The 27,002-nt window shown below is 47.4% G+C and overlaps 1 protein-coding gene across 6 annotated transcripts in view; it reads right to left on the bottom strand.

The window, feature by feature from the left end:
- The window catches only part of LOC142588526 (protein phosphatase 1 regulatory subunit 21-like), a 260,138-nt gene that overhangs the window by 154,428 nt on the left and 78,708 nt on the right, over positions 1-27,002 (bottom strand). For all 6 annotated transcript variants that reach the window (XM_075700363.1, XM_075700361.1, XM_075700359.1 and 3 more), the window contains 3 exons: positions 18,215-18,316; positions 2,410-2,498; positions 2,158-2,294 (listed from right to left, as the gene is read on the bottom strand). In XM_075700363.1, the coding sequence (XP_075556478.1) occupies positions 2,158-2,294; positions 2,410-2,498; positions 18,215-18,316 (328 nt within the window). The remainder of the gene's footprint in view (positions 1-2,157; positions 2,295-2,409; positions 2,499-18,214; positions 18,317-27,002) is intronic.

Raw genomic sequence — 27,002 nt, 5'->3', positions numbered from 1 at the left:
TTTTATTTTCCGCTGGCTTGGTCAGGCTTGGCATCCAATGACCTGCTCTATAGCCTCCAAGATTGGGAGGTGCATGTTATCAATAGGGCTATTTTTTGTTTGTTTGTTTTACCTACGCTGGCTACAGAGTGTAGCTAGTGTAGGAAGTTGCCATTTTTTTTTTAGTTTGCGTAGAAAAGTGTAGCCCCGCCCACCTACATGAAGCCATTTGTTATAGCTGTTGTGTAGTGTGAAAACTACTTTCTACACTGTGGTTTCAATGAGTGTAGGCAGCAGATGACAAACAAGCAGGCTGGCGTTGCAAATGCGTGGTGCCATTTTGTCTGGGAATGTTAGCGCTGATATAGTGACGATAGTGGATATTCGCTGCGAGGACAGTAGCGAAGTGCTGGCGGGACCATGTGTCACAGAGGAAGGTGGCCTAATCTTCAAGAAGATAAAATTGTCCTACTCACGGATCGTGCAGGCTGTTTCAGACTCCAAGCTGTATTATACGCATTGAGAAGCTGTCTTCGTGCACTGTGCATTCGCTATGTATTTTGCTGCAGTAGGTCTTGATTTGTTGAAGAAAGGAAACTGCTACATTACCATTTAGTTTCAGGTAAGAGCATATACGCAACCTTGTAAGTACGAAGTCACGCGCCTTTAATCCACTGATGCAGAAGACGACGTGCTGTCTGGTCAGATTGGCTAGAGCCCAGCGAGCCAAGCACAGCACACGACGTCACAGCCTGTGCCCGGCACTACACTCGTCTACACGAGCTTGCACTAAGTGTAGGTAAAAAAAAGAATAGCCCTAATAGCAAGAGCGTGCCATACTCTGGTCTCGGAGGCCATGCCCGCTCTTCCTGGATTGTCAAAACACTTAAGGGGATGGCACCTTTTCTATTTTCTTCCTTTTTTTTGGTCAGCACTACCATCATAATCACTATGGGAGATCTGCTTTTTTGTTCTCCCCCCCCCCCCCACCCAGTTGCTATTTTGTACATGATGTGTCCACTGAGCAGGTGTGTCTCGGAGATGTCTCATCTTCATACATGTTTGCGCAACTTTCCATTTGAGTGATTGGCACCACCTCGTGTGCCTTCAGGAGAGTTAGGTGGTGTGAAAAAATGTGGCTCGTTTCTTGGATCACCATGGTGAACTTCTGTTGGCGAAGATCATCATTGCAGTGACACTCTTGTCACACTGTATACGTAGGCGACGTCACTCTTGTGCAAATCCGAGCAAACCTGCTGTTTGCCTGAGGCAGGGCATTATTTGAGATTTTTTTTAAGCCGCTCTAAGCTTAGTAAACTTCTTTTGGCTGAACAAGTTTTTAGGACTGCTCGATTTTTCTAACTGTTCGATTTATTTTTTACTATATTTCGGCCCCTGCGAAGTCTGGAAAATCGGTCAGCTACTGTATGTCAAATCTCAATAATTTGAACTCTGTGGGGCCCAAAAATGTGCGCGAATTACACGGAGTTTGGACGACTTACAGGCCGGGCTGCATTAGACGGCGTATGTGCACTGAGTTAACACATGAGTGAAGAGTCCCAGAAGTGTGGCTTCGCAACAGTGCGGCGTGTGCTGCTGGGAAACTGCCACCTCAAGGCCAAATTAGCATATACTAACCCACACTCCAACCTTACTGTTAAATTTATTGAATTTTTGGAACCAGTTATATGCACCAAACTACAGTAGTTGCAGTGGGAAATGGGATTAGCAGCCAGCGTGCGGACGCATTGCAGAGTCGTGTCACTGAGTAGTTGGCATGCTGCTGAGGGCATGGTTGGCAGTGGGGCATGTGTACATTTATCCTTGCAAACACTTACACATTAAAATTACTGGGCGTTTTACAGATTGGAATATAAACATAATTTTGACAGAATGACCAGCGTCAGTTCGAATTAATGAGATTCTACTGTTTCACTTCGATTGATTTTTAGTTCTTCTTACTCATTCTAGGATTGCTCTCCCAATGTGTCAATGTTTTTGTTCACATGTGCCTCAGTATCCTTCCCCATGGTAATAAATAATCTCTGAAGGTAATTTAAAGAAATTAGCTTAAAGAATTGATATATAAAGACTACGTCAGTAACCTCTTAAACATACTGCTGATAGATCCCTATGTTTCTTATGAATTTCAATGCCTGGAAAGCAATTCAAACTTACCCTTCGCTGACAGCAACAGCAGATATCGGCTCATCTTGTCAAATTTGACGACAACACGGTTAACAACATGCCCGAGCTTTGCCCGCAGTTCATGACACTTTGTGTCAGAAGTTGGTGAGCTAGTGCCTGCTCTTAAACTGGAAAAAAAAAAAGATGACAATAACAAATAAGTGAACAAAAATTACAAGAAAGAGGTTATTTTTGCATGTCATGTTGAGGTGCCCCCAAGCAACAGGCAAAACAGGCACTGACCTGAGTGCAACGTATGGCAGAAGCTTGTTCAGGTACGCGACGTATCTGGAGAGTGCTGCCGACAAGGGCAAAATCACAGGACCACCATCCTGCACCATTTCATTAACCGTTGTCAATGTGTCACTGAGCTACATAACACATGACCAGTGATACTAAACAGGCAGATCACTAACATACATTGATTTAAAATGACATAGCTAAATTATGCACACAAGTGAGCTTTTTCATGCATTCACTCAATCACTCTTAATGGGTGTTTATGGCCAATTATACCCGCGAAATTCCGTTGTTCAATTGAAATTGAGCACTCTTTACCACTTTCTTAAAAACAAGATTATGTCATGGGGTAAAGGGTACAGCTTCTTTGCTAGATTATTTGAGAAACACAGAGCGACATCTGTGATGTCAGGTGTGATGGCGACCAGTGCCGGCGGCAAAGGTGTGGCCTGTATATCAAGCGGAATTTCGCAACCCAAACCGACCGCCACCAGCCAGGTTCTTCTACAAATAAACTTGTTTGTTGTTCTGCCCTTAACTATCAAGTTCACAATCATTGCAGAGAAGAAAGCAAGGCCCTTTAACAGAAACAAAGCAAAAAATACATATACACTTGAACTGCATTATTACAAAGTTGAAGAGGCAGCCGAAAAGACTTCACTATATCGATTATTGCCCTTCACTGCAGTACTTGCACAATGGTGTGCACAATTTCAAACACGCAAAGAACACTATGGCCTTGCAGCCTGCCTAACCACTACGTGGCCATGTATGCGATGAAATTTCAAATACATTTGGCAGTGCAACAAAGGAGAGAACACTGTTATCTTCACACAACTGCGCTTATACTTGTTGCTATCTCTGTTTTTTGGTTGATTCGGTGAAAATGCCAACAAATTCTGAGCTTGCAATGCGACTGCAGGTGCTGGAGTGTGGACTTGATGACCAAAATGCTAAATCAGCTGAGGATGTGTTCAAACACTACATGCTGAAACTTCAGGCTTCTGACCTGAATGTGCTTGAGGTGAAAAAAAAGTCGAATTCTTAGTACCCAGTGTTCAGTTTTTGAATCTATCCGCAGTAAGAGTTGTAGGGCAATCCCATCACTGGAAACCAGATGCATGTCTCTTTTTACAGTCAGTTCAATCAGAAGACTGTAAAAAGAGACATGCAGCTCCGCTTGTTAAATGTGCCGTGAGAGTCGTATATCAGATACCTCGCACATGCGGAAGAAAGTACATCGGACAAACCGGCCATTGTATTAACGACCGATTAGCGGAACATAATCGGGATTTACAAAATGGCACTGGTTCTCATCTGCCACATCATTGTAAAGCCTGCGGAGAAGAAAGGAAGATTAAGTGTGTGGCAAGGCTGAAAGAAGCAGAGGTTTTAAACAGAAGTAAGGACCAGACAGCTCGTGAACTGTTGGAGGCCTACTATATTGAAAGAAACAGTAGCGATTGTGTTAGCGCCCCATCTATCTCCATTTATAAGAATGAAACTGGTTTTTTAGATACACGGGCATGAGATACGTCTGCACCTCACCTATCTTTATCCGCTTTTTGTAAAAACGTCGTGCGCATGTGTGGTTCTTGCTAACCATCTTTATTTGTCCTTATATTTATTCGCATACGCAGTGAATAAACAGTTGGAAGTTGCGCCTGTCCCGTCTCGCTTGCTGTGTGTTGTGTTTTTTCGGCGCTACAACCCTCTTTTGGAAATATGCACCAACTAGCCCCCCCAACAAGTATTACTCAGAACATTACATTTCATCAGTCTAGGATGACTGAAAACGAAGCACAAAGCAGAAAGCACACCGAGCAGCTGAAAACGACTGCTTAAAAACCCTCTGTCCTCCCTAGATCCATAGGTGAGGGAAAACTGCCGTCCCACCTTCGTCCAAAGTCGTCGTAGTCGTCGCTGACCCGCCTTTGAAGGCATGAGATCCCACACTCATTCCCGCACTTTTGTTTCACTGAACACACCGAGTGGAGAGGGTCCTCGTAAACAGGGGTTGTCACGCTTGACTCAAGCTGGCCTCTCTTGATTCCAGAGCTGACTCCGCAGTTAGCCGCCGCGTCTGTCAAATGACTGTGACGATTATTGCAGCCCGTGAGAAAGCGAAGTAAAATACCCTTTTCCAGGAGTTCTCTTGCTCACATTAGACCGTGAAAGTGACAGCAAATCAACTAACAATACTCGGTCCGCCAAACGTGGCTAGCCTTGCTGGCGCAGTTGGGCTGTCCATAGGTGGCTTGGCTCTCTGTGCATTGTTGGCTTCATGCAGCAATTCGTCACAGCGGGCTGGGAGAGCTTCGAAGGTCACTTCAGGACCACCACCTTTCCGGGGCAGCCACTCTACCATCTGAGCTAACCAGGTGGCTGGCAGATGGCAGGGCGAAATCGAATTTGTTAACAACTCAAAGCAAACGCAAAAGTTGGAAGTAATAGTTCTGCGGAAACCCGTAAAGTGGAGAGAAGTAATTATTTAGGGAAATGAGACATCCACCCATTTGTAGCAATTGCTACAAAGGAAACCCATACTTCTCTCAACTTCTCTTCACCTTGCGGGTTTCCGCAAAACTATTACGTCAAACTCTTGCCTTTGCTTTGTGTTGTCGACAAATTTGACTTCGCCCTGCCATCTGCTAGCCGCCTGGTTAGCTCAGATGGTAGAGCGGCTGCCCCAGAAATGCGGTGGTCCTGGGTTCGAGTCCCAGACCAGGACGAATTTTTCTTCATCTGCGAGACTTTTCTTTCAAGGAACCCGTATGGGTTTCCTTTGCACTGCCGTTCCCTGCTGCAGGCCGCGCGATGTGGGCATCACATTTCGCATCGGTGGCATCCGGCGTCGCCCACCAGCTCAATTTCGTCTAGGTTTCCCATCACCCCCTTATAACGCCACGCAATCGCAAAACAACAACACGTGTCTCGGGCCGCCGGAGCAGCACCAGCTCGATGCGCATCAGCGTCTTGAGCCGTAGCGATTGGCGCGACGCTTCGCATTACGTAGACGTCAACAATAGTTAGGTCTGTCAGATTTCTTTAGTTACCTTGGATCGTACGTCTTTCCGGTTAGTATATTTTTTTTCTCGCATTTTTTTTATAATGTATTGCCGCTAGTTGTCACGCGCCAGCGCTGAAAAAAGAAGTGACTTGAACGCGCGCTCGGCAACAGGTGGGCGCTAAAGAAGAAGAAGCAGAGGCTGAGGACGCCAGCTTGAGTTTTGTGTACGCCATCTTGTACAACTGTCTGTCTCGCTGACGCCGGGTACATCTTCAATTGTCTTTTCGTGACAAAACTGGTGGAGGTGCTGGGTACGGTTCATCCGATGCCACAAACTCCTCCTGGTAGCCGGAGTACCAGCCCTATACTAGTGGACACCCCTGTTCACCGGGCCAGCAGGAGAATCCGAGGATTACCTCCGGAGCTTGATCACCTCTCCGCAACAACATCGACGCCCCCACGGACCAGTATGGAAGGAACATCGACGTCTCCATCGACCATTATGCAAGGTACGGCCACAATGGCAACTCAGTACCTGCTCCAGAATCTCAGAGTGCCGAAAGTGTTCCACGGGGATGTCTTCGAGGATGTTGAAGACTGGTTAGCCCAGTTTGAGCGCGTTGCTGAGATAAACGAATGGAGCGACGCGGCGAAGCTGAGAAACGTGTACTTCAGCTTGGAGGACGGTGCTCGCACTTGGTACGAGAACCGAGAAGGGCTCCTGAAATCGTGGCTCGAGTTCCGCCGTGCCTTGCTGGAGACATACACCAATGCTGATCACCGCGAACGAGCCGAACGGGCGCTCCAATCCCGCATTCATCTGCCGAATGAGAGCGTGACGTCGTACGTAGAGGATATGACGCGCCTCTTCCGTCGGGTGGACCCTACCATGTCAGAAGAAAGAAGCTGCGCCATCTAATGCGGGGAGTTAAAGAACAGCTATTTGCTGGCCTGATTCGAAGCCCGCCGAAGACCGTGGGTGAATTCTTAACCGAAGCCACCACGATGGAAAAGATGCTGCACCATCGCTCAGCCTTCTATGAAAGGCAAATGAACACTACTTCACCTTCGGACCAGCGCTCAGCTACGTATGACAGACATGCGAATGCTGCTTCACTGACGGACGCGGTTGCCTTTGGAAACCTGGACGTTCTCCGAGACCTTATCCGCTCTGTGGTTCGTGAGGAGCTTCAACGGCTCGGCTCAGCTGCCCGCCTCAGCCCACGCTGGGTTCCATTTCTGCCCTCGTGAGAAGTGAAGTGCAGCAAGCGATCCAAGGTCCCGTCCCAAGCAGCAATGCGCCGCCTGTGACAGCACAGTTGCAGCGGCCGTCGTATGCGGAAGTTTTGGGGCGAGTCCCTGTCCGCGCTCCGACCCATTTCATCCCAGCCATGTCTTACGCCGCGTCATACGTCCCGCCGCTCCCATCAGTGCAACCGATCCAACGTATGGAGGATCGGCGCCTGCTCGAAAGGAAATCTGACGTCTGGCGTATTCCGGACAGAAGGCCTCTGTGCTATCACTGTGGAGAAGCCGGTCACGTATACCGCGAATGCCCATACCGCTGCCTTGGACTGCAAGGTTTTGCCGCATTTTCACCAAGGCCCAGATATGGCGAAAGGCCTAGGGCGATTGAAGAGTACTTGAACCAGCAGGGTATGCCACTGTTCCCGCGGCGGCAGTCGCGCTCGCCGTCCCCCAGGCGATCTTCCCCAGCTCCTACAAGCCCTCCAATGGCAGCGCAGGGACGATCGCCAAGCCTTCGCCGGGAAAACTAAGAACAGCGACCTTCGGGGGCGAGGCCGCTGATAATCGCCCTTCCGAAGACCCCCCATCGACGCAAGCACGGTCTATTCAGCACGATTCAGCGACGACAGCAGCCGAACTCAGCGACAGACTCTCGCTAGACATACCTGTTGTGCTCGACGGCCGCCATGTTAGTGCGTTATTGGATACGGGTGCAGACTACTTGATCTTGTGCGGAAAACTAGCGACGGAACTTAGAAAAGTTATCACGCCTTGGTCTGTAACGCAAATTCGTACTGCTGGCGGGCATATCGTAACACCGTTGGGCATGTGCACGGTCAAAGTACAAATTCGTGGGTCCACGTTTCCAGCCAGCTGCCTTATACTCCGCGATTGCTCTTGAGACCTCATCTTGGGCGTCAACTTTCTGCGAGAGTGTGGTGCCGTTATAAACCCCCGGGCACGCACAGTGACTTTTTCGACAGAGAGAGCAGCGAACAGCCGCGACAATTGCCGACGTAACGCGCTTCGGGTTTACGCCGACAGTGTAACTTTACCACCACGCGCAAGTGTCCTGGTAGCAGTCGTATGCGACGATCTGCGTGACGGCGAAGCGGTTGCTGAGGGCAATTCCTCCCTTATGCTGACTCATGGTGTATGTGCCGCCCGCAGTCTCATTATGCTTCGAGGTGGATATTCTGCGCTCCTCGTGACGAACTTCAGCCAGGAACATCGGCACCTGTTTCGTCGTACTACTATCGCTTTTGCTGAGCCCTTAGCAGACGTTGCTGAATGCTTTGCATCTATGACAAAGGAAAACCCAGCTCTCACACTCACCAACATCGACATCAATTCAGACCTTTCGGAGGAAAAGCAAAAAGCGCTGCGTGAGTTACTACTTCGGTTCAAGGAGTGCTTCGCATCTACTTCTAAGGTACGCCAGACGCCCATCACGAGACACCGAATAATCACGTATGACGATTCTCGTCCCATACGACAACTGCCTTATCGCGTATCGGCGAAAGAGCGCAACGTTATTAATGCACAAGTGAAAGAAATGCTTGACGATGACATCATACAACCATCCCAAAGCCCTTGGTCGTCGCCTGTGGTCCTTGTCATAAAGAAAGACGGAACGCTTAGGTTCTGTGTTGACTATAGAAAGTTGAATAACGTCACTAAAAAAGACGTTTATCCGCTTCCGCGGATCGATGATTTGTTAGATCGGCTGCGGCGAACCAAGTATTTTTCATCAATAGATTTGAAGAGTGGATATTGGCAAATCGAAGTTGACGAACGAGATCGCGAAAAAACTGCCTTCGTTACCCCGGATGGACTGTACGAACTTAAAGTACTTCCATTCGGCCTGTGTTCTGCACCGACCACATTCCAGAGAATGATGGACACTGTTCTTACGGGTCTGAAGTGGCACAGTTGTTTAGTATACTTAGATGACGTCGTCGTGTTTGCGGCGACCTTCGAAGAACATCTGAAGCGTTTAGAGGCAGTACTCGAGGCGCTCCGCTCCGCTAATCTCACACTAAAGCCAGAAAAGTGTCCCTTCGGTTACGAAGAGTTGAAGTTTCTCGGTCATGTCGTGAACGCCGACGGTGTCCAGCCTGACCCAGACAAAACATCTGCTGTTGCTGCTTTTCCGACTCCTCGTGACAAGAAAGCAGTACGCCGCTTTCTCGGTCTGTGTGCGTACTATCGTCGCTTCATTGCAAATTTCTCCCGGATCGCCGAACCACTCATACGCCTCACGCGAAAAGACACACCCTTCGTTTGGACGGATGAGCAGGACGCAGCTTTCACCGAGTTACGGCAGCGCCTGCAGGAATCACCCGTTCTCACTCACTTTGACGAGGACGCTGACACCGAGGTGCATACCGACGCAAGCAACATCAGTCTTGGCGCTGTTCTCGTTCAACACCAGGAAGGCGTCGAGCGAGTGATCGCTTACGCCAGTCGCACCCTTTCACGTGCCGAAATTAACTACTCCACTTCCGAGAAAGAGTGTCTAGCGGTTGTGTGGGCCATCATGAAATTTCGGCCTTATCTCTACGGTCGTCCTTTCAACGTGGTGACAGACCACCATTCCTTGTGTTGGCTCGCCAACCTACGAGACCCGTCCGGGCGACTTGCTCGATGGAGTCTCCGTCTGCAGGAGTTCGATGTTACCATCGTATACAAATCGGGCCGCAAACACGAAGATGCTGACGCGTTGTCGCGCGCTCCCGTCAAAACTTGCGATAAGGATATGGACGAAGACGGCGCATTCCTTGGGGCCCTCACCGCATCTGACCTGATCACACGACAGCACGAGGACGCCGAAATACGCCCTCTCATCGATCACCTAGAAGGCAAGAATGTTACAATTCCACGACACCTTTCTCGCAGTCTCTCGACCTTCTGCCTCCGAAAGGGTGTCCTCTACAAGAAAAACTCGAGTGCCAGCGACAAAGAGTATCTATTGGTCGTACCTGCCACCCTCCGTGATGACATTCTCCTAGCCTGCCATGATGAGCCCAGGTCTGGACACTTGGGATTTTCACGCACTCTTGCAAGAGTACGCCAGACGTACTACTGGCCCCGACTTTCTCCCACGGTGAAGCGTTACGTCCAAAGCTGCCGTGAGTGTCAACGCAGGAAATCGCCGTCTTTGAAGCCCGAGGGGTTACTGCAACCCATCGCACCACCTAGCGCGCCGTTTGATCAAATCGGTATGGATCTTCTGGGACCCTTGCCCTTGTCAGCCAGTGGAAACAAGTGGATTATAGTCGCCACAGACTATCTAACCCGCTACGCCGAGACGCAAGCTGTACAATGTGCCACCGCCTACGAAATTGCCCAGTTCTTTATCGATCAGATAGTCCTAAGACATGGTGCCCCATCACATGCCATCACCGACAGAGGAACTGCCTTTACGGCCCAACTGATAGAGGACATATTCGAGCTGAGCTGCACGCAGCATCGCAAGGCCACTGCCTATCATCCGCAGACCAACGGACTGACGGAACGGCTAAACAAAACCATTGCTGACATGCTGTCTATGTATGTAGACGTCCACCATAAAACATGGGATCAAGTCCTTCCGTACGTTACATTCGCGTACAACACCGCCATTCAGGAAACAACACGCTTCACACCGTTCCGTCTTGTCTACGGGCGCGAGGTCCAGACCACGCTAGACGCAATGCTCCCGCACGACGCCGAAGCATCACTTACTTCCGACGCCGAGCAACTTACTCAACACGCCGAGGAAGCTCGTCAACTCGCGCGCATACACATCATGACCCAGCAGAGTGCAGACGCGCGACGCTACAACCTTCGACATCGGCAAGTCGAATACCAGCCAGGTGACCAAGTCTGGGTGTGGACTCCAATTCGTCGCCAGGGGTTGTCTGAGAAGCTGCTGAGTAGATACTTTGGACCTTACAAAGTGATACGCCGCGTTAGTGAAGTGAACTATGAGGTCATTCCCGACGGTGCTGCGTCGCCTCGGCGTCGACAGCACCACTCAGAGATAGTGCATGTTGTTCGCCTCAAACCGTATTTGCGCGTTAAGGCGGCGCCAACTGATCTCATACGACTACCACACTCCACTTTCTTTTAGTACGCATCGTAGTTTAGTAAGCATCGGGTCGATGCTTTTCTTTTGGCGGGGGGATAATGCCGCTACTTGTCACATGCCAGCGCTGAAAAAGAAGTGACTTGAACGCGCGCTCGGCAGGAGGTGGGCGCTAAAGAAGAAGAAGCAGAGGCTGAGGACGCCAGCTTGAGTTTTGTGTACGCCATCTTGTACAACTGTCTGTCTCGCCGACGCTGGGTACATCTTCAATTGTCTTTTCGTGACAGTATAAATGAGGTTCTACTGCACGAAGCGCTGTGGCAAAAAATGCATGACGAATGCGTGATGAAGATGGCGTGACGACGGCTTGGCGAGAGTCGGATGACAAAGCTGGAATGACTACAGTGCAACGACTGTGACGGCATCACGAGACTGTACCTAGTGGCCCATGCGATTATACAGCTTGGGTCCCTGGGTCACCGTAGAAGGCGTAAAAAGAGTCAGATCGCGAAGCTAGAATGACGATGATGGTACAGTGGCTAGAATAAGGGAAGTGTGATTATCCCCGAGCGGCCACTATGGGAGTCGCTGATGCTGCCTAGCGATGCCACCGCCAGATGGTGCTCGATCCTGTTTACACGTCGAGTAGAGTGCTTTTACAGTGGATGACTGCGAGTTTTATACACATGTTTTCAGAGTTTTTTCAGTTTGCTTGCTAAGATTTTCTTCAAAGTTTGTGCGAATGACACATAATGAGCCACCGCCAAAGCCACTGTTTTGTGCCCTGTTGCACGACTGGTTACAAGTTATGCAGGAACAAGTTTTCATTGTTCGGAATCCCGAAGGAAGACGCCATGTTTCAGAAGTGGCAAAGGAGCATACCGAGAGCAGACAAGCCGCTTGAACGCAATGCAGCCGTCTGTGAGCCGCATTTCGATCAGCGGTTCATCTCGCAACACTTTGAACACTCAATTGATGGCCAAACAGTGCTCTTGGACCAAAGCAGGCCCCTCTTGCCATGCGCCGTACCAACAATATTTCCAAATGTACCAAAGTACCTCTCCAAGGCAGTTCCAAAGAAAAGAAAGCCTAAAGAGAGGTCAAGCTTGCATTCCTCAGTGCCATCAAAAAGGCGTCGAAAGGATGGGCTGCTGCAACCACCTTCGCAGAATAACGTTTTGCTCTGTGCCTTCCGATGATGAAGACGCACATGACTATAAGAATGTCCATATTCCGTCCAGCCGGAGGGGAAAGCACATTCTCAGCGAAGAACCATTAAAGGTAGCTTATAGTGTGTGCTTAGCTGTGCCCAAAAACTTGAGTGTTCTGCATGCACAAAAGCTGGTGCTTTTCATAGTCGTAGACACTGTGGTGAAATGTGAAGTGTTTGTGCAAGGGGTTCCGATCACCCTGGAAACCCCAGGGGATCCAGCTTCTTTGCTGAAGGATGTTGACGCCATCTGTGTTTGGGCAGGGGCTGGACTTTTGGAAGAGTTCCCGTTTGCATCTCCGAATGCGATTTTAACAGCGTGGAATAACACCATCTACAGCAAGTATTGCAAGGGAGTTTCAGGACCCGAAGAGAACTGCTATATGAAGTGCAAGTATCTCAGAAAGCTTTTGATTAACCAAAGGTGCAGGAAAAAGAAACAAAAAGTAAGACCGAGCTCTGCCATGAAAATGAAGGCGGAAACAGAAACAGTGCGTCACCTCAAGACTAAGGTGAAAACTTCAGACCAAGTGATTTGCAAGCTGTAGCAGGAAAATGAGGAGATTGAACAATCTGCCATCCTGAAAGCCTGAAGAGAACTGACATGCTCCCACCGAAACAGAAGGCTGCTATCATGCAATGCTTTGAAGCTGGGAGACGAAAGGCCCCAAAAGGCATACGTTATAGTCCAGAGAGCCTACTCGAGTGCATCATCATGCACATGAAAAGTCCTGGACTTTACGAACACGTCCGCAGTGGAAAAATACTTGCTCTGCCCAGCCGAAGCTGCCTCAAGAAATACAAGATGTAGTATGAGAGCAGCTTCAGATTCAATGCACATGTGCTTTCAGGCATCATGAAGACGAAAAAATTGAGTGACTTTGAACGCCACGGAGAGTTCATAATCGATGAAATGAAACTTTCCGAAAACTTGGGTGTTGCAGGAGGTGGAAAGATTGATGGTTTTGTAGACCTCGGTCCGTTTACACTCAAATCTGACAAAACAGTCCCTTGTGACCACGGATTAGTGGTAATGTTTCAGCTGCTGTCAGGTTCGTGGCACCAGATTCTTGGTGTGTTTGCACCTAAGGGCAATGTCAAGGCGCCACTACTCTCCAAGATCGTCTTGGAAGTGGTGATGCTAACCGAGAATGCTGGGCTGAGAGTGGACTATGTGACATGCGATAGAGCATCATGGAATCGTGCAATGTAGCATCAGTTCAGAATATCAGGTAAAGGAACAGCTATCAAGCCATCAACATCCCACCCCACTGATAATGACCGACGACTCTTTTTCCTGTCGGACTTTCCACACTTAGTGAAGTGTGTGAGAAACGGCTTTGTAAAAGCAGGTTACAAGACACCAGCAGGGCATGTAGACGTGAAGCCAGTAAAAATAGCTTATGAACTGGACAAATGTGCCACAATGCTCAAAGTTCAAAGGGAAGTCCACCTGAACCCTAACAATTCTGAAAAAATGAAAGTTAATTATGCCTTTCATCTTTTCAGCTCTGAAGTTCTACATGGCCTCTTCTTCTATAAGAGCCAAATTGACAAAGCCTTGGCACACCGAACGCAGAAAGAACATTTCGTTGGATTTATGCAGAAGTTAATTGCCATCGTGACATCGAGACTTCCATCCGATGCCCTCAGATCGAATTCACCAGAAGAACAGGTACTGAGTGATTCCCTACTTTACATCAACGAATGGGAAGCCAAAACAGACCCCTCACAAGCAAGTTTTTTGTCTTCAAGCACAGCAGAAGGTTTAATAAGAGTGACCCTGCAAGGAACATTGGAGCTTTTAAGATACTTAACGGAGCAAGTAGGTTACAAATATTTGCTAACTTCCCGCCTGAGCCAGGATCCCATAGAGAAGTTGTTTGGCATAATTCGCCAGTTTTTGGGATGTAATGATCATCCAACCTCAGCACAGTTCCTTACTGCTGTTAACTGTCTGAGCTTCAATAATTTAGTAAAAGCTCCAGACACACGCAACTGTTCAGGCGACGCAATCGTGTCATTTGTCGGACCAGCTGAGGCAGCCATGAAGCCTCCAGCATGCTTGAAACATCATCCTTGTCCATCGATCATCCTTATCTGGAGAAGCATAGTGATGCAAGGCTGGTATTTTATTTCGCTGGCTATGTGGCCCGACGGAAAATACTAACAACGAAATGTCGGGACTGCTTTGAGCAGGTGCTGACATCGGTTGAGAATTCAGATGAAGCTCTCTCATCTTTCACCCAGTTTTGTGATAAAGGAGGGCTTCTGTATCCCTCAAGACAACTTTTTTTGTTCGTGGAAGCTTTGGAGGATGGCTTCACAATGTGGTTCAGTTGGAAGAAGGTCCAAAGAGATAGCGTCACCGATATTTTGCATTGTATGCAACACGTGCCTTCCATCGGTTGTGATGCCCACAAAGAAGCACTGCCAAGCAATATAGTGAAGTTTTTTATCTTGACATGACTTCACTTCTACATCAAGTCTTTGAACAAAGAAAGAATATCAATGCGAGAAAAAAAGAAACATCTGAAGATGTGCCACACTACATAACCAACATAACAATGTGGATGTTCACTTCGCCTAATCTTAACTTGCTGAATAAAATTGATAAAAATTAAAAAGCTTGAGTGGATCTCGTTATTTTAGCTTTTTATAGACAGTGCTATGGTGCCTGTTAGGAACTAGTAGTCAACACCAGCATGCCAGCAATTTTGAATCTCCAGTAATGCAGGTCATCTCACAAGGTGAACCGATTACCTAACTCAGACCTCATGGGTTAATGAGGAGCAAGATGGGCAGGAGGGCACGAAGGCAGTCACAATAAGGTAATTTTCGCAGTATTATTTAGGAGCTAATGCCACGGTCATAAAAAATTACGGTTTAGGATATAGGTCAAATAAGGCGCGCCGTTCAACAGATAAGCATCGCTTGTCGACTGAATAAACTCAGATCTCAGCACTAATACGCTCTGTGTTTAGTGTGGTAAACATGTGAAACTGCGATCACGTGGCCTTCGCTGGAGAATCGACGGCACCAGACACATGTGTGGAATGAGCAGCTGTGCATGCCTTTTGGACCGGCTTTCGCAACAGCGCAAAGCAAAGTGCGGAGGCCATGCGATCGTAGTTTCCTCAGATATGGCTTCGTTATGACTGCAGCTAATCTAAAAAAGGAGCGTAGAACACCAAGCTGCCTGAGTGCAGCAGCTGGAATGCCAGAGTGGCTACAGTAGACTGCCACTGGCTGCCGTCTACGAGCGACGTGCAAGCAAATGCGAGCGCCCCCTGAGCGAAACATCCGAGAAGCCCATGTGAGAAACGGCGCCTTGTGCACACTTCCCCTATTCTAGCCACTGTAATGATAGAAAGACCACGATGGCATCATGACCGCAAGGATATACCTAGTGGCCCAAGCTGGTAGACAACTTGGGCCACATGTGGCAAAAGAGGCTAGATAGATAGAGAGGCTAGGAATGGATGAAGTAGGCAAAAATGTTAAAATATTATATTGCCCAAAGTGTGAAATAATTATGGTAAATTCACATTTCATTTTTCCTGCATTTCTTTGCGCAATTCCTTGCCTTTAGTTATAAAAAAGTGTAAGACCACATACAAACTTAAAATAGATATTGAAATATATTTGATTAGTTTGTTTTAATTGCTGTACATCTTTTAAATTTTTTGCTTTTGCTCCCTGCGTGGCATATTGTTTTTAAGACTTTCCTAGTTTTATAACATAGCTTATTTCACACATATTGCTCATAGTTTTTAAATTACTTTTTAGCAATTGATGTGTCTTTGTATTAGACTATATATATGTACTTCTTTTTTCGTTATGCTTATTATTTGCATGTAATTCACATTTGATATACCTCTGTACATACTTACACACTTGTACTTCCTTACTTTTTTTTCTTTTCATTTATTTTTTGTGTATTTCTGCTGAATTGTTCTCTTATATTTGTTCTAGTTTTATACGAACAGTATGCCAATAACCTTGTGATTGCTGCCATGTGGTCATTCCTCTCACCACCTAACATTGACCGAAGGTCCAAACACAGTCTACCACTACGGGACCTCCTTTTGTATTTGATATCTGTCAAAACTTGTAACCACTTTGTGAAGCAATAAACTTGTAAACTTGGAAAGCAACAGTAAAAGAATCTCCAGTGTCTGCAAAACACAACTTTTTAGCAACTGATGCGATAGCCTTTGCGATTGCTTCCTTGTGTTCCAATGTGATGGTCTTTTGCTTCCACTTTTTATTAAGCATGAAATGCTTTTAGCTCCTGTTGTCAGCAACCTTGAGCCAAAAGCCAGAGCCGTTATCTGGGCACTCAAACAAGAATATCTGGGCAAGTTGCGAGAGCGAAACGAGACGATCTGGGCAACCAGTCAAGACCACATTATATATGCTAGTTACTTGTTTGTTCACAATATCACTCATGCTGTAACTTTTAGTACGGTGAAGTTTTATTTGTCATTTTCGACAGCAACATTCAAAACGCACATACAGGACGCTATACAGTTAGTTGTCATCTTCTGGCATGGAGACAGAGTTACCTTTTCTCTTTTCAATGCTAGCAGTCGATGAGGTTTGCAGCGTGTCTGGCGCACCAGCAGCGCCGGCAGAGGTTCTGTCTGTGACAGGAAACTATTGCATCCATATGGACCAGTGCACAGCATGGCGTGGTGCAGTGTGGTGTGGTCGGGTGTGCAGTTGCAAACATGCACTACACCCATTTTAATATTGTGAATAGTATCATCTCCAACCAATCTGCTTTGCCGGTATCCATTTCATGCTTGCATCTACTTCTGATTACGGGAGAGCCAGCATTTTTTTTTTTTTTTTTTTTGCTCACTCATATGGTCGTGAAACTGGCGAAACAGCAACACAGTCGAAGGGAACAGCTAGCACGCTGAGATGCGAATGAAGTACCTCGTGTTTGGTCTGCATATGGCACACAACACAGTGTGCTGAATATGCAGCTGGAACAGTTTTCTTTAGTGGCCTCCATGACTTTTAGAGAAATTTTGCCTTTCGCAAGATTTCGGGAACCCGTCGAAGTTATACCACCGACAGTGCACTCTTGGCCCTGTGCAAACATAGCAAACTTGAAGAAAAGAAAAGAGTGCTACATGTAGCGCTCTTTTCTTTACTTCAAGTATGTTAAACCAACTCGCCCACATCAAGCTTCTGCTGCTTCAAACATAGCAAGCTTGGCACAGTGCCACAAACATTGTCGGCCATACACATGGACACATAGGGCATGCGAAAGTGAAACTACCTCCAAAAGTGATCGCCCAAGAATACCACGCCGACGCAACCTCAAAGGTTATGCCAAGCTGTGTCAGCCTGCATGGTGCACTGCAGCAAGAGAGCAAAGTGGAGCCGATGGTTTTCCACGCGCAGCATGCAAGCAGCACCATTGATATGTGGCATAGCGCAGCCTCCGAGATAGCGATCTTGGAGCGCGCGCCTGCATGCCTTTCTTCACAAGCTACGCACCGCAGCAAAAGAGTCAAGTGCAATAAATACCAGTGCAGCTCAACACCACTGGACGAGTGAGTTTCAAACAGCTGCACTAACCGAATGGCCAAAACCGGGGGGAAGTGATATGCTCAGCGTGCAATGGTCGGTATATTTTGGTTTCAGAGACTAATCTAGTTCACTGAATCCATTGGCAGGGCAACATTACTTTGTTAAAACAAGGTTTCAAATACATGAATCTCAATGGGGATTTCAAGGGGAATTGCATTTACTTCGTTATATTAATTATTTCACTGCAATGAGGTTCAAGTGCACTATTAAGGGTTAGTAGCAGTTTTAACTACTGTATATATGTACATGCTACCACCCCACAAGACAAGACTTTTTCCTTTCCCTTTCTTTTTTTAACCACAATTCAGTTTCTTGAGCAAAGCTGTTGCTCTAAATTGACTGCTCAGCTGAGATAAGGTTGCATTGAAAATTTTTAAATCTAGGGCCGCAATACAACGCACACTTAAAAAGTACTTTTATTCTGTTGTTTTACATGCCAAAAGCACGATATGATTATGAGGCATGCCATAGTAGGGGACTTCAGGTTAATTTTGACCACTGGGGTTGTATAATGTGCACCCCCATCCAAATGCAGCCGCCGCAAGCAGAATTTGCTTCCGCGACCTAAAGCTTAGCAGCGTGACACTGTAGCCACTGAGATACCACGGCGGGGAACACACATTTGTCTGATAAACATCACCATAAGAGAGTAAAATTCACTCACCAAAATGTAGAGTTCTTGTTGGCAAACAGTGTCAAAATAGGCCTGGTAAGCCTCTTCAATGGGCTGCAGGTATGCCACGTTGACATGCAGGTGCTGGGCAAACTGCACAAGCAAGGACAAGAAGCTTAAGGGGAAGCTCATACTATCTCAACCACAAGAACACTTGCAGACTTGAGCTCTTACTCAACTCGTCTATTGTGGCGGCAAGAGGTTCTCACAGTTTAAACCACCATCTCTTCAAGAACTTCTTTAAAGTGTGCACAACATCATCATCGTTCACTACACTGTAGACAGCTATGGCCTTCAAAACCCTGCACAAGTTTCCAACCACAAATGCTGCGAGGCAGCTCAATACTTAGTGTGTCCAGCTCCCAAGTGCACATTGCCACTCATTGCTGCTTAGTATACACAGTGACGACAGCACTGGGCAAAGTAATGTTTTTCTTTGATATCTGGCAAGGCGGAAAAGAGTTAGTGGGCTGGCAACAGTGATACACTAGTGATAACACTGCCGTGTGCTGGTGTGTTGACGTTGCATTTGCTTCAAGGTGCCGGCTGTCTACAGCACGGTGTACTGACCTAGACATTCACCGAAGTGACCATCTGCCAGTATACTTATATATTGGCAGATGGTCACTTCCATGAATGTCCAAATCAGTACCATTGTGCTGCAAGTCGTTACAACCTCCAGTTCCACACACTGTGCATAGCGTTAACTGTGCCACCTGTTGCACCATCCCATCAATATACGCAATCAAAGCATATGCTTTGCGATGCTACATTATGCGACACTACAAAACATCTAGGTGCAGATGAACCTAGATTGCCCTTTGAAGGCCAGTACGAGCGACTTCACACAATTCGGTGTCGAGCAGAATAGGAAAAATTTTGGCAGAGCCCACCTCATGATGACTGTCGAAATTCATGCATAGTAACAACACACGCTATTGCTGAAGACACCTTTATTTACAATCTGGAGTGTTCAATGCGAGATTTCCATTGCTTTGGGTTCGTTACCAATTGCACAAATCCCACATGTGTGTGGGAATTTAGTTATACTGTGCTAAATATAGGGGTATTACTCAAGTTTGTACGTGTGCACATGACCCTTTCTCTGGATCGCACCGTGCCAGCAGAGAGGCAGTCACTCACTAGCACTTCCTCAGGAGCCCTAACAGTCAGAGCTGTGACCCCTAGCCCACGGTTTGAAGTGAGTTGTGACCATGGCAGGTTCAGGCCAGGGGGACAGGGTGAGTCTTTGACTTAAGGTGTTTATTCAGCTTGTAGTTACATGTACCAACAAAGCAACAACAGCAAAAAAACACAAATAAAAAACTACAGTGGCAGTGCATTCCGCACACCTGAGGCAAAAAACCACACAATTTGGAAACCACACAAGAGGCCGATGAGTGTTCAGCTCACCCTGAGTGGATCTGCGCTTGTGCCCTGCGGCGGTCGGTCGCCCATGAAAGCCGAGCGCTGCAGGGAGATGGCATGCGGCGGTCTCAGCGGCTAAACTGAGATGCAGCCAGTCGCAAGCTCCTTAGCCGAAAGACAAAGACACATCGGGAGAATAGGGCTTCTCCCCGAGCAGCAGAGAGAGAGCCTCCCCCGGTTCCAAGAAAGGGGAAAGGAGGAAACGGGGTGCCTTGGCTGCGGCATCGCAGCCAGGCGCGAAGAGCAGCGGGAGCGGCGAAACGTGCCCTCTCCCCGGTACCTTGCGCGAGCGAACACGTGATCATCGCGTGATAACCGCGTGGCCGCTGCAGAGATATCGGGACGCATGCAGGATCCCACAGGACACAAGATGAAAGGAAAGCAATATGAGTGCAGCAGAAAACTTTTCAGAAAATGATCGTGCAGTGCAGAATAACAGAATAACAATGCAGCACAGCACTTCATTGTTGCTGGGGCTAGGGGAAGATCCTCCTGATAGGGCTAGTGAGAAACTGAAATATTGTCCATAGGTGATTTCCTAGCATCAACGTTTGGAGAGGCTGTCAATACTGAGCTATCAAAGTGCAGTTTCAATTAGTTAGCCAACATGCGGTGGGCCTCCTACCAGCCCCCTTCAATCGTTAGCCTTTAGACTTAAACGACCAATTGTAACAGAGGCCAGCAAATGTTCACGTTCCCTGAAAAGGTGGCCAGATCTAAGGTATATAAAGCTGAATAATATTCAGGCCTAAAAGTGTTGTTAGCGTGTTAGAAAGAGAGAATTTATTAGAAAGGCAGAGAGGTCGGCTTGAGCTAGCATACTCTGGCCTGGTACTCTGCACAGGCGAAAGGGGACATAAAAGAGTGATGAAAAATGATGATGAGGACAGGAAGAAGGGATATATATGTACACTAATACAGTGGTTTCCTTAAAGCCTTGCATCTAGTCCGGTAGTCTTCAATCAGTCCAGAGCAGCCTTTGTAGCTACTATTGCTACTGTACAGTCACACTACAGACAAAATAGTACTTTCAGACAATGTTTGCTTGCCAGTGCCTGCTGGGGTCGAAGCCAGCGTCTTCGGCTGTGATAGATAGAGAGGGAAGACACAGAACAGATGTTGGAGAGTCTCAGATGTTTGGCACTGTTCAAAGTTCAGGTTGTCCGCATGGCCAATTAGATGTGCATAGCGTCGAGTGACTGTGATGCCCTGGCGAATTCGGTAAAGCATGCTTGCTTGGTAGCGCTTGACTTTAGCGGGGAGGTGAAAAGTCCTGCCCCAGTCTATTTTCCGCAGGCACCTGTACTGATGGTCTGGTTGAATTCAGTAATCTGCTGTGCAATCTTGCATGAGCGCAGTCGACAAAGAGTTTACATCACTTCATGAGTATGGAATCTTTACGTAGACGGCTTCAGAAATAGGTCTTGCTTCCACATCAGCTAGCTCGTTGCTGGCCAAGCCACAGTGACAAAGTACCCATTGGAAGGTAATTGAGTGTCCATTCCTCTAAGCAAGCTCAAATATCTGTAGGACATCTAATGCTAGCATGTAATACTGGCTTCTCCTCAAGAGAGAATTGATGACTTGCAGTACTGATTTCACAGCAGAAAGTATAGTCCACGTATGCAGTGTCAGGTAGGAGACAAAACAGATAGATTCCCATATTGCAACAAGTTCTGCAGCTGTTGACGATTAGTGGTTCAATTTGTACAGGTGGGATGTGCCCAGCTGAGGGATCACAAAGGCCGTGGTCAAGGCGCATGAAGTAATGGATCCATCTGTGTATATGTGCACAGAGACACCATAGAACTCAGCCAAATAGGCCAAGGTGAGCTGTTTAAGGCCAGTGGAAGGGATACGCAACTTCCTTGAAATCCAAGGTATGTGAAGATGTGCCATTGGCCTATGTAGTGCCTACGGTTGCACTTTGGAAATGACAGTAGGTGCAAAGCCAGAGGGAATGATATACCTGTGAGCAGTGAGGCATCTTGAGCAGGTGCAGCTTGGGTGGTTTCATTGGAGTGAATACAAGGGGCGGTATGTGTGTGTCGAGTCAGAAATGTGAGGTCAACTTAAAGTGGCTCAAAAGACACATGAACGTCAATTGGATAAATCCGTGATTCATCTATGGTGCTGGAAGTCTATGTACACTGTGGCAGGCCTATGCATGTTTGTATAGCGTGGGCCTGAAGGCTCTCCAACGACTGAAGACAAGTTGAACGTATATTGGAAAGCACAGGCATGCTGTATTGTTGGTAGCCCACAAACAACGCCTGATATAGCTGCAGAAGATTTTGTTTATAGGCTTCTTTCACGCCCAGAAAAACCGTCTTATGTAGCACATATTGAAGAACAGAAAGCTGTATTGACAGTTTTTAATGTCGCTCTACAATTTTCTCATTGACACTTTTAATCTATTTATAACATTTGAGAAGTTGATTAATTAAGACTAATTATCAAATTAGGCAGAATGAAAAAAAAAAAGTAGTATCTCCATGTGATGGCACACAACATTACTTTTGTTCTGTCCAGCTACTTGGCATTTGTATATTTTGAAACTCTGGCTAAAGTTAGCTGGGACACCCTGTATATCAAACAGATAAAAACAAACGTTCAATGGCCAGAATCTTCTGCCTATATCAGAGAAGTCATAGGCTGCACCATGTGAAGAAGAATTGAGCAGCAGCTTTTTTAAAGCCCTTCTAGGAAAGAGATAAATTTATTACTGGAGAAAAGCTTGGTCGGACTTGAGAAAGGTGTGCAAATCTGCATGCCTGCCATGTTCAAGTGGTCAAGGTGAAGCTGCAGGACGATAATTATGGGATGGAAGTAACTCATGTATGCATGTTTTGGCATTGAACACTGTTGTTCCCGCCAAACTGAAGTGCTGAAAGCAAAAAAAAAACATGTAAATTGTTACATGTAATCGGTTACTGAAAAAAATTCAGCAGAACCCATCGCATAATTACTGCCGACAGTGATGCATTGGCGTAGAATCAATACAGCCACACCAGGGGCGTAGCCGGGGAGGGGGGGGGGGAGGGCTTGTGGGACGCTCCCCTTTTAAATTTTTTCGTGCTGTCATGCACTGCCGACCAAAACAGCCACCGGTGCTGGAAATCATTCTGGATTGTGTCTAGAATGTCCTTTTAAGACAAAAGCCCTTAATGGCTCATGCTCGCAATCACGTCCGTCCGTGCACTGAAATCGTTCCAGCTGTGGCCTCTCCTCCGCGCAATGGCGCAACCTCCTCCCCTCCTTAGCAGCCGGCGCACTGGTGGGGGGCGCAGCTGTGCATAGCAACCATGACGTCACACAGTAGTGGTAGAAGGAGCGCGTGCGCGTTGGCGGTGGCAGCTGCACTGCCGCTCATTCGCCAGACATCTCGTTGCAGTCGAGTGAGTGAGATGCATGGCTCCGAAGCGGCCCAGTGATTCCGCGCCAAGCAGTTTGGGGAAGCGGCAGCGGACACAGGATTCCCCCAACACCAAACGCCAGAAGAACAAGGAGTGAATGCACATAGGACGACTGAACATGTCACCAGATGTGAAAGCAAGGGAGGCAGAATGGAATAGCCAACAGCAACTGATTAGATCGCCGGGTACCAAAGGCAGGGAAGCAGAACGAAAAGGCCAGCAGCGACAGGCGATATCGCCGAACACCAAAGCGAATGAACTGGAGCACAGACAGCAGCAGCGACTGGCCATGTCTCCGGACAGCAAAGCCAGGAAAGCGGAGCGCAGATGGCAGCAGTGTCTGGCTATGTCACTGAACAGCAAAGCCAGGGTGGCGGAACGAAAGCGGCTGCAGTGGTTGTCGCGACCAGGCCCATCACGAAGCGCATCAAGCACAAGTGGCACACGAGTATACAGACACTGTGGCCATTCCACTGAGGCACCACGTACAACATGGTATATGCAGTGCGTTGACTACAAGGCTTTCGCCAAGCCTACTTTAGAATTTCCAAAGTGTCTTCGGTATTTTTCACACTCGAAAAGACATTTCAGTACGAACGTTGCAAACCCGGGCTGGGTTTCGTGGCAACGCCCATGCCCCTGGAGTCACATAACGCAAGGAGCCCCATCCAAGCACAAAGTTTCAAGAGCGTTTTGATGGCGTGCGGACTCGTCACGGCATCTCATGGAGGCCGTGGCATCTACAGAGCACATGGATTTCAATTCTAAATGTTTATGGGTATAAAGTTCTCAAACTTTTGATGCAAAAGGTGCATTGAAATTTCCAAACTCGTGCTTTAGATTTTCAATTCCAGAACATTGCGAGTTTAATGTTCTTATAAACATTTGACGCCAAAGGTGCATTGACTTTTCAAAAGTCTTACATTGGAACATACGACACAAGCCAAATCAACACACTATCTGGCAACTCGTGCCAAATCAACACACTATCAGACAAGTTGACAAAACAAGGTGTTCATTTGAGGGATTGCCAGCCGTTTGTGCGCAGGCACAAGAGCAGATGCGAGAGACAAAATCTGACGCTTTTGCTCCTTGAATATGTGACTGTCTAGGCACTATGGAGGAGGTTTCTTAGCGTGTGTTGTATGCATTTGTCCCTGTAGGCGTGCCATCATTGCAGAGTGGGGTCGAGTTTGCTTACGCTCCGACGCTGGCCGCCCGCACGGTGAGGCAGTGGGCACGGACGCTCCATTTGGTGACCGCTGTCTGAAGGTACATCGGACAGACTTTCTCGAACCTGCGATGCTGGTGCTGAGTCAGTCATGCCGAATTAAACCTTCCTTTCCCCCTTACCACACCCTACCTTCAAAAAAACATCACTGATTTTTCCGGGGCAGCAAGCAGCGTTTGAGCGAAAACAAACTCGACCCCACTCCGCAATGTCGGCACGCCTATAGGGACAAACGCATACAACGGGTGCTAAGAAACCTCCTCTGTAGTGCCTAGGCAGAGACCTATATTCAAGGAGCAAAACCCCCCGGATTTTCTCTCTCGTGCCCGCTCTTACTCGCACCTGCGCAGGAACGTCTCGTCTTGACAAAGCACGGAGCGAGGTCAGATGAGACGAACCATTGCGGTGGTTCATTTGTGCCGTCATGTCACAGAAAAGAATATCAACATTTTTTTCACGTACACCAAAGCATCCACATCAAGACACTAAAGCCAGCAAAGGTAACTACGTTCTTATGTCTTCTTTTGTGCTTCAACTTTTATTCGTGAGGACACATTGAGCCTCTTGAATTTTCTTGTTCTCGCTACCTGCGGGCTTCCAGAGCCAGCCACAGCGCATGCATTTTTGTCGTGTTGCCCCGACCATCGCGCGGCACACTTTGGTGCGCATTCATTTTTCTCTGAGCAAGTGGATTTTTGCAAGACGCTTTCCGGCTAGCAGACGAGAACAAGAAACAATGGTCGCTTGTCGCCATCACTGTCGGAACTCGACGGATTGCAACATGTTCACTTGAGCGCAACCTCTCTGGAAAGTCTTGTCTCGTCGGTGTAGGATACCAAGGAGTACGCGTATGGTTCTCTGTAGACCAAGCATCTCATGTCTTTTTTCTGTATTCCTTCAGTAGCCACACTATGTGCCCAAAGTAGGTGTTCGATTGTGGCAAACATACCTTCCTTTGGGTTTTTTCATTTCGATGCCCCTGCTCCACAAAAGAAAAAAAAAAAAAAGACTTTGTTGCGGCGCAGCAAATTGTCGCATGGTGAAAGTTTGATTTTGCTACTTCTTTTGCGGGATGCTTCACTTGCCAGGTACTCTTATTATATTATTGTGATCGCAAATATATGGACACTCCAGGCGCATTCCTGTTGTCGCCGTCGCTTTGATGTTCTGTGTGAAGTCGAAGGGTGATAACATAGTGTTCGCGCACCACATGCTGTATTTGCGAGTGAAAACATGGGGGGAGGGGGAGTGGCATAGGTGAGCCAAAGATGGGGGCTCCGTCTTGTGTGCACAAGGGAGAAAAGCGGGCAGGAAGCGCGCTGCCTCCCGTCGTGTGCAACACATTAGGGGAAGTGGAGGGTGGGCCTTAGGATTCGGTGAATCTGTGATTGCGCAACATGTTTATCTGCCTTGTTAGACGAATTATATACAGTGGCTTTACACTAACTAGATAAGTAGATTTATTGGAGACTGGCACATATATTAAATAACTTGTTGCGAGGTTTTGTGTATAGTACAAGCAGTGAATTTGTTTCCAGTGACACTTTTGTGCCCTCTATCAAGCTGTACCTTTGCATTTGTATATTTCATTGTATCTTCGAATTTGTACTGTACAAGGGCGAGTCAAATGAAAATGAGCCACCCCATCCCACGCAATAATGGCGCAGTTCATTATCTGTGAGGCATGCGCATAGCACACAAGCATCTCTCATTTAGAAAAGAGACACACAGGTGTGAGGATAAATGTTCTTTAATGCTCTCATACACTGGGTTGAACATGGTTGCATGACATAATGGATGTTCGAAAAGTTGAGCAGCGTGGTGTTGAGGTTTTTAACAGCTGAAGGTGTTTCCCCCAAAAAAATTAGTCATCGCATGACTGCCGTGTACGTTGAACATTGCATTTAATTGGCCACCGTGAAGCGTTGGTGCAAACTGTTCAAAGAAGGATGTCAAAGTTGCAAAGGTGATCCAAGAATGGGCCAAAGCCGCCATGCAATCACCTCCAAAATTGCAAAGGTCGATGAGCAGATTAGACAAGAACAGAGGATAAGCATAGATGAACTGGCAGAGCTTGCGAACATCAGCCACGGTTCGGTTCACACCATAATTCATGAACATCTCGGTTATCGGCTCTTGTGCGTGCAATGGATGCCCGAGATTTTGAACCACCGCCAGAAGACGGAGAAGTTCGGAGCTGCCTTGACTCACCTGATCCGGTATCACAACGAGGGTGACAACTTGTTGGCAACTGTGACCGGGGACTAATCGTGGTGCCACTACTACGAGCCTGAAACATGACGGCAAAGCCTACAGTGGAAACATTCGAATTTACCAGCCCCAAAGAAAGCAAAGGCCATCATCTCCACAAAAAAAAAGTGTTGTTGACTATTTTTTTTTCAATTGTCAGGGGCCATTACTGATCGAATTTGCTAAACCTGGAGAGACTATCAATTGTTTCCGATATTGTGAAACGCTGGATCAGCATCATGTCACAATCAAGAACAAAGGACGTGGAAAATTGACGAATGGGGTCATTTTGTTCCATGACAATGCCCATCCCCACGTCGCTGATGTGGTTAACACAAAACTGGCAAAGTTCAAGTGGGAAACGCTGCAACATCCGCCATACAGCCCAAACCTGTCGCCTTGCACCTTCCACGTTTTGGGGCAATAAAAAAAAACAGCTCAAGAGGGCCAGATT

Source organism: Dermacentor variabilis, chromosome 7 (assembly GCF_050947875.1).
Source record: "Dermacentor variabilis isolate Ectoservices chromosome 7, ASM5094787v1, whole genome shotgun sequence".
In the NCBI taxonomy this organism is placed as follows: domain Eukaryota; kingdom Metazoa; phylum Arthropoda; class Arachnida; order Ixodida; family Ixodidae; genus Dermacentor; species Dermacentor variabilis.
The sequence above is the reverse complement of the archived record's forward strand: the minus strand, read 5'-3'. Positions and strand labels throughout refer to the sequence as shown.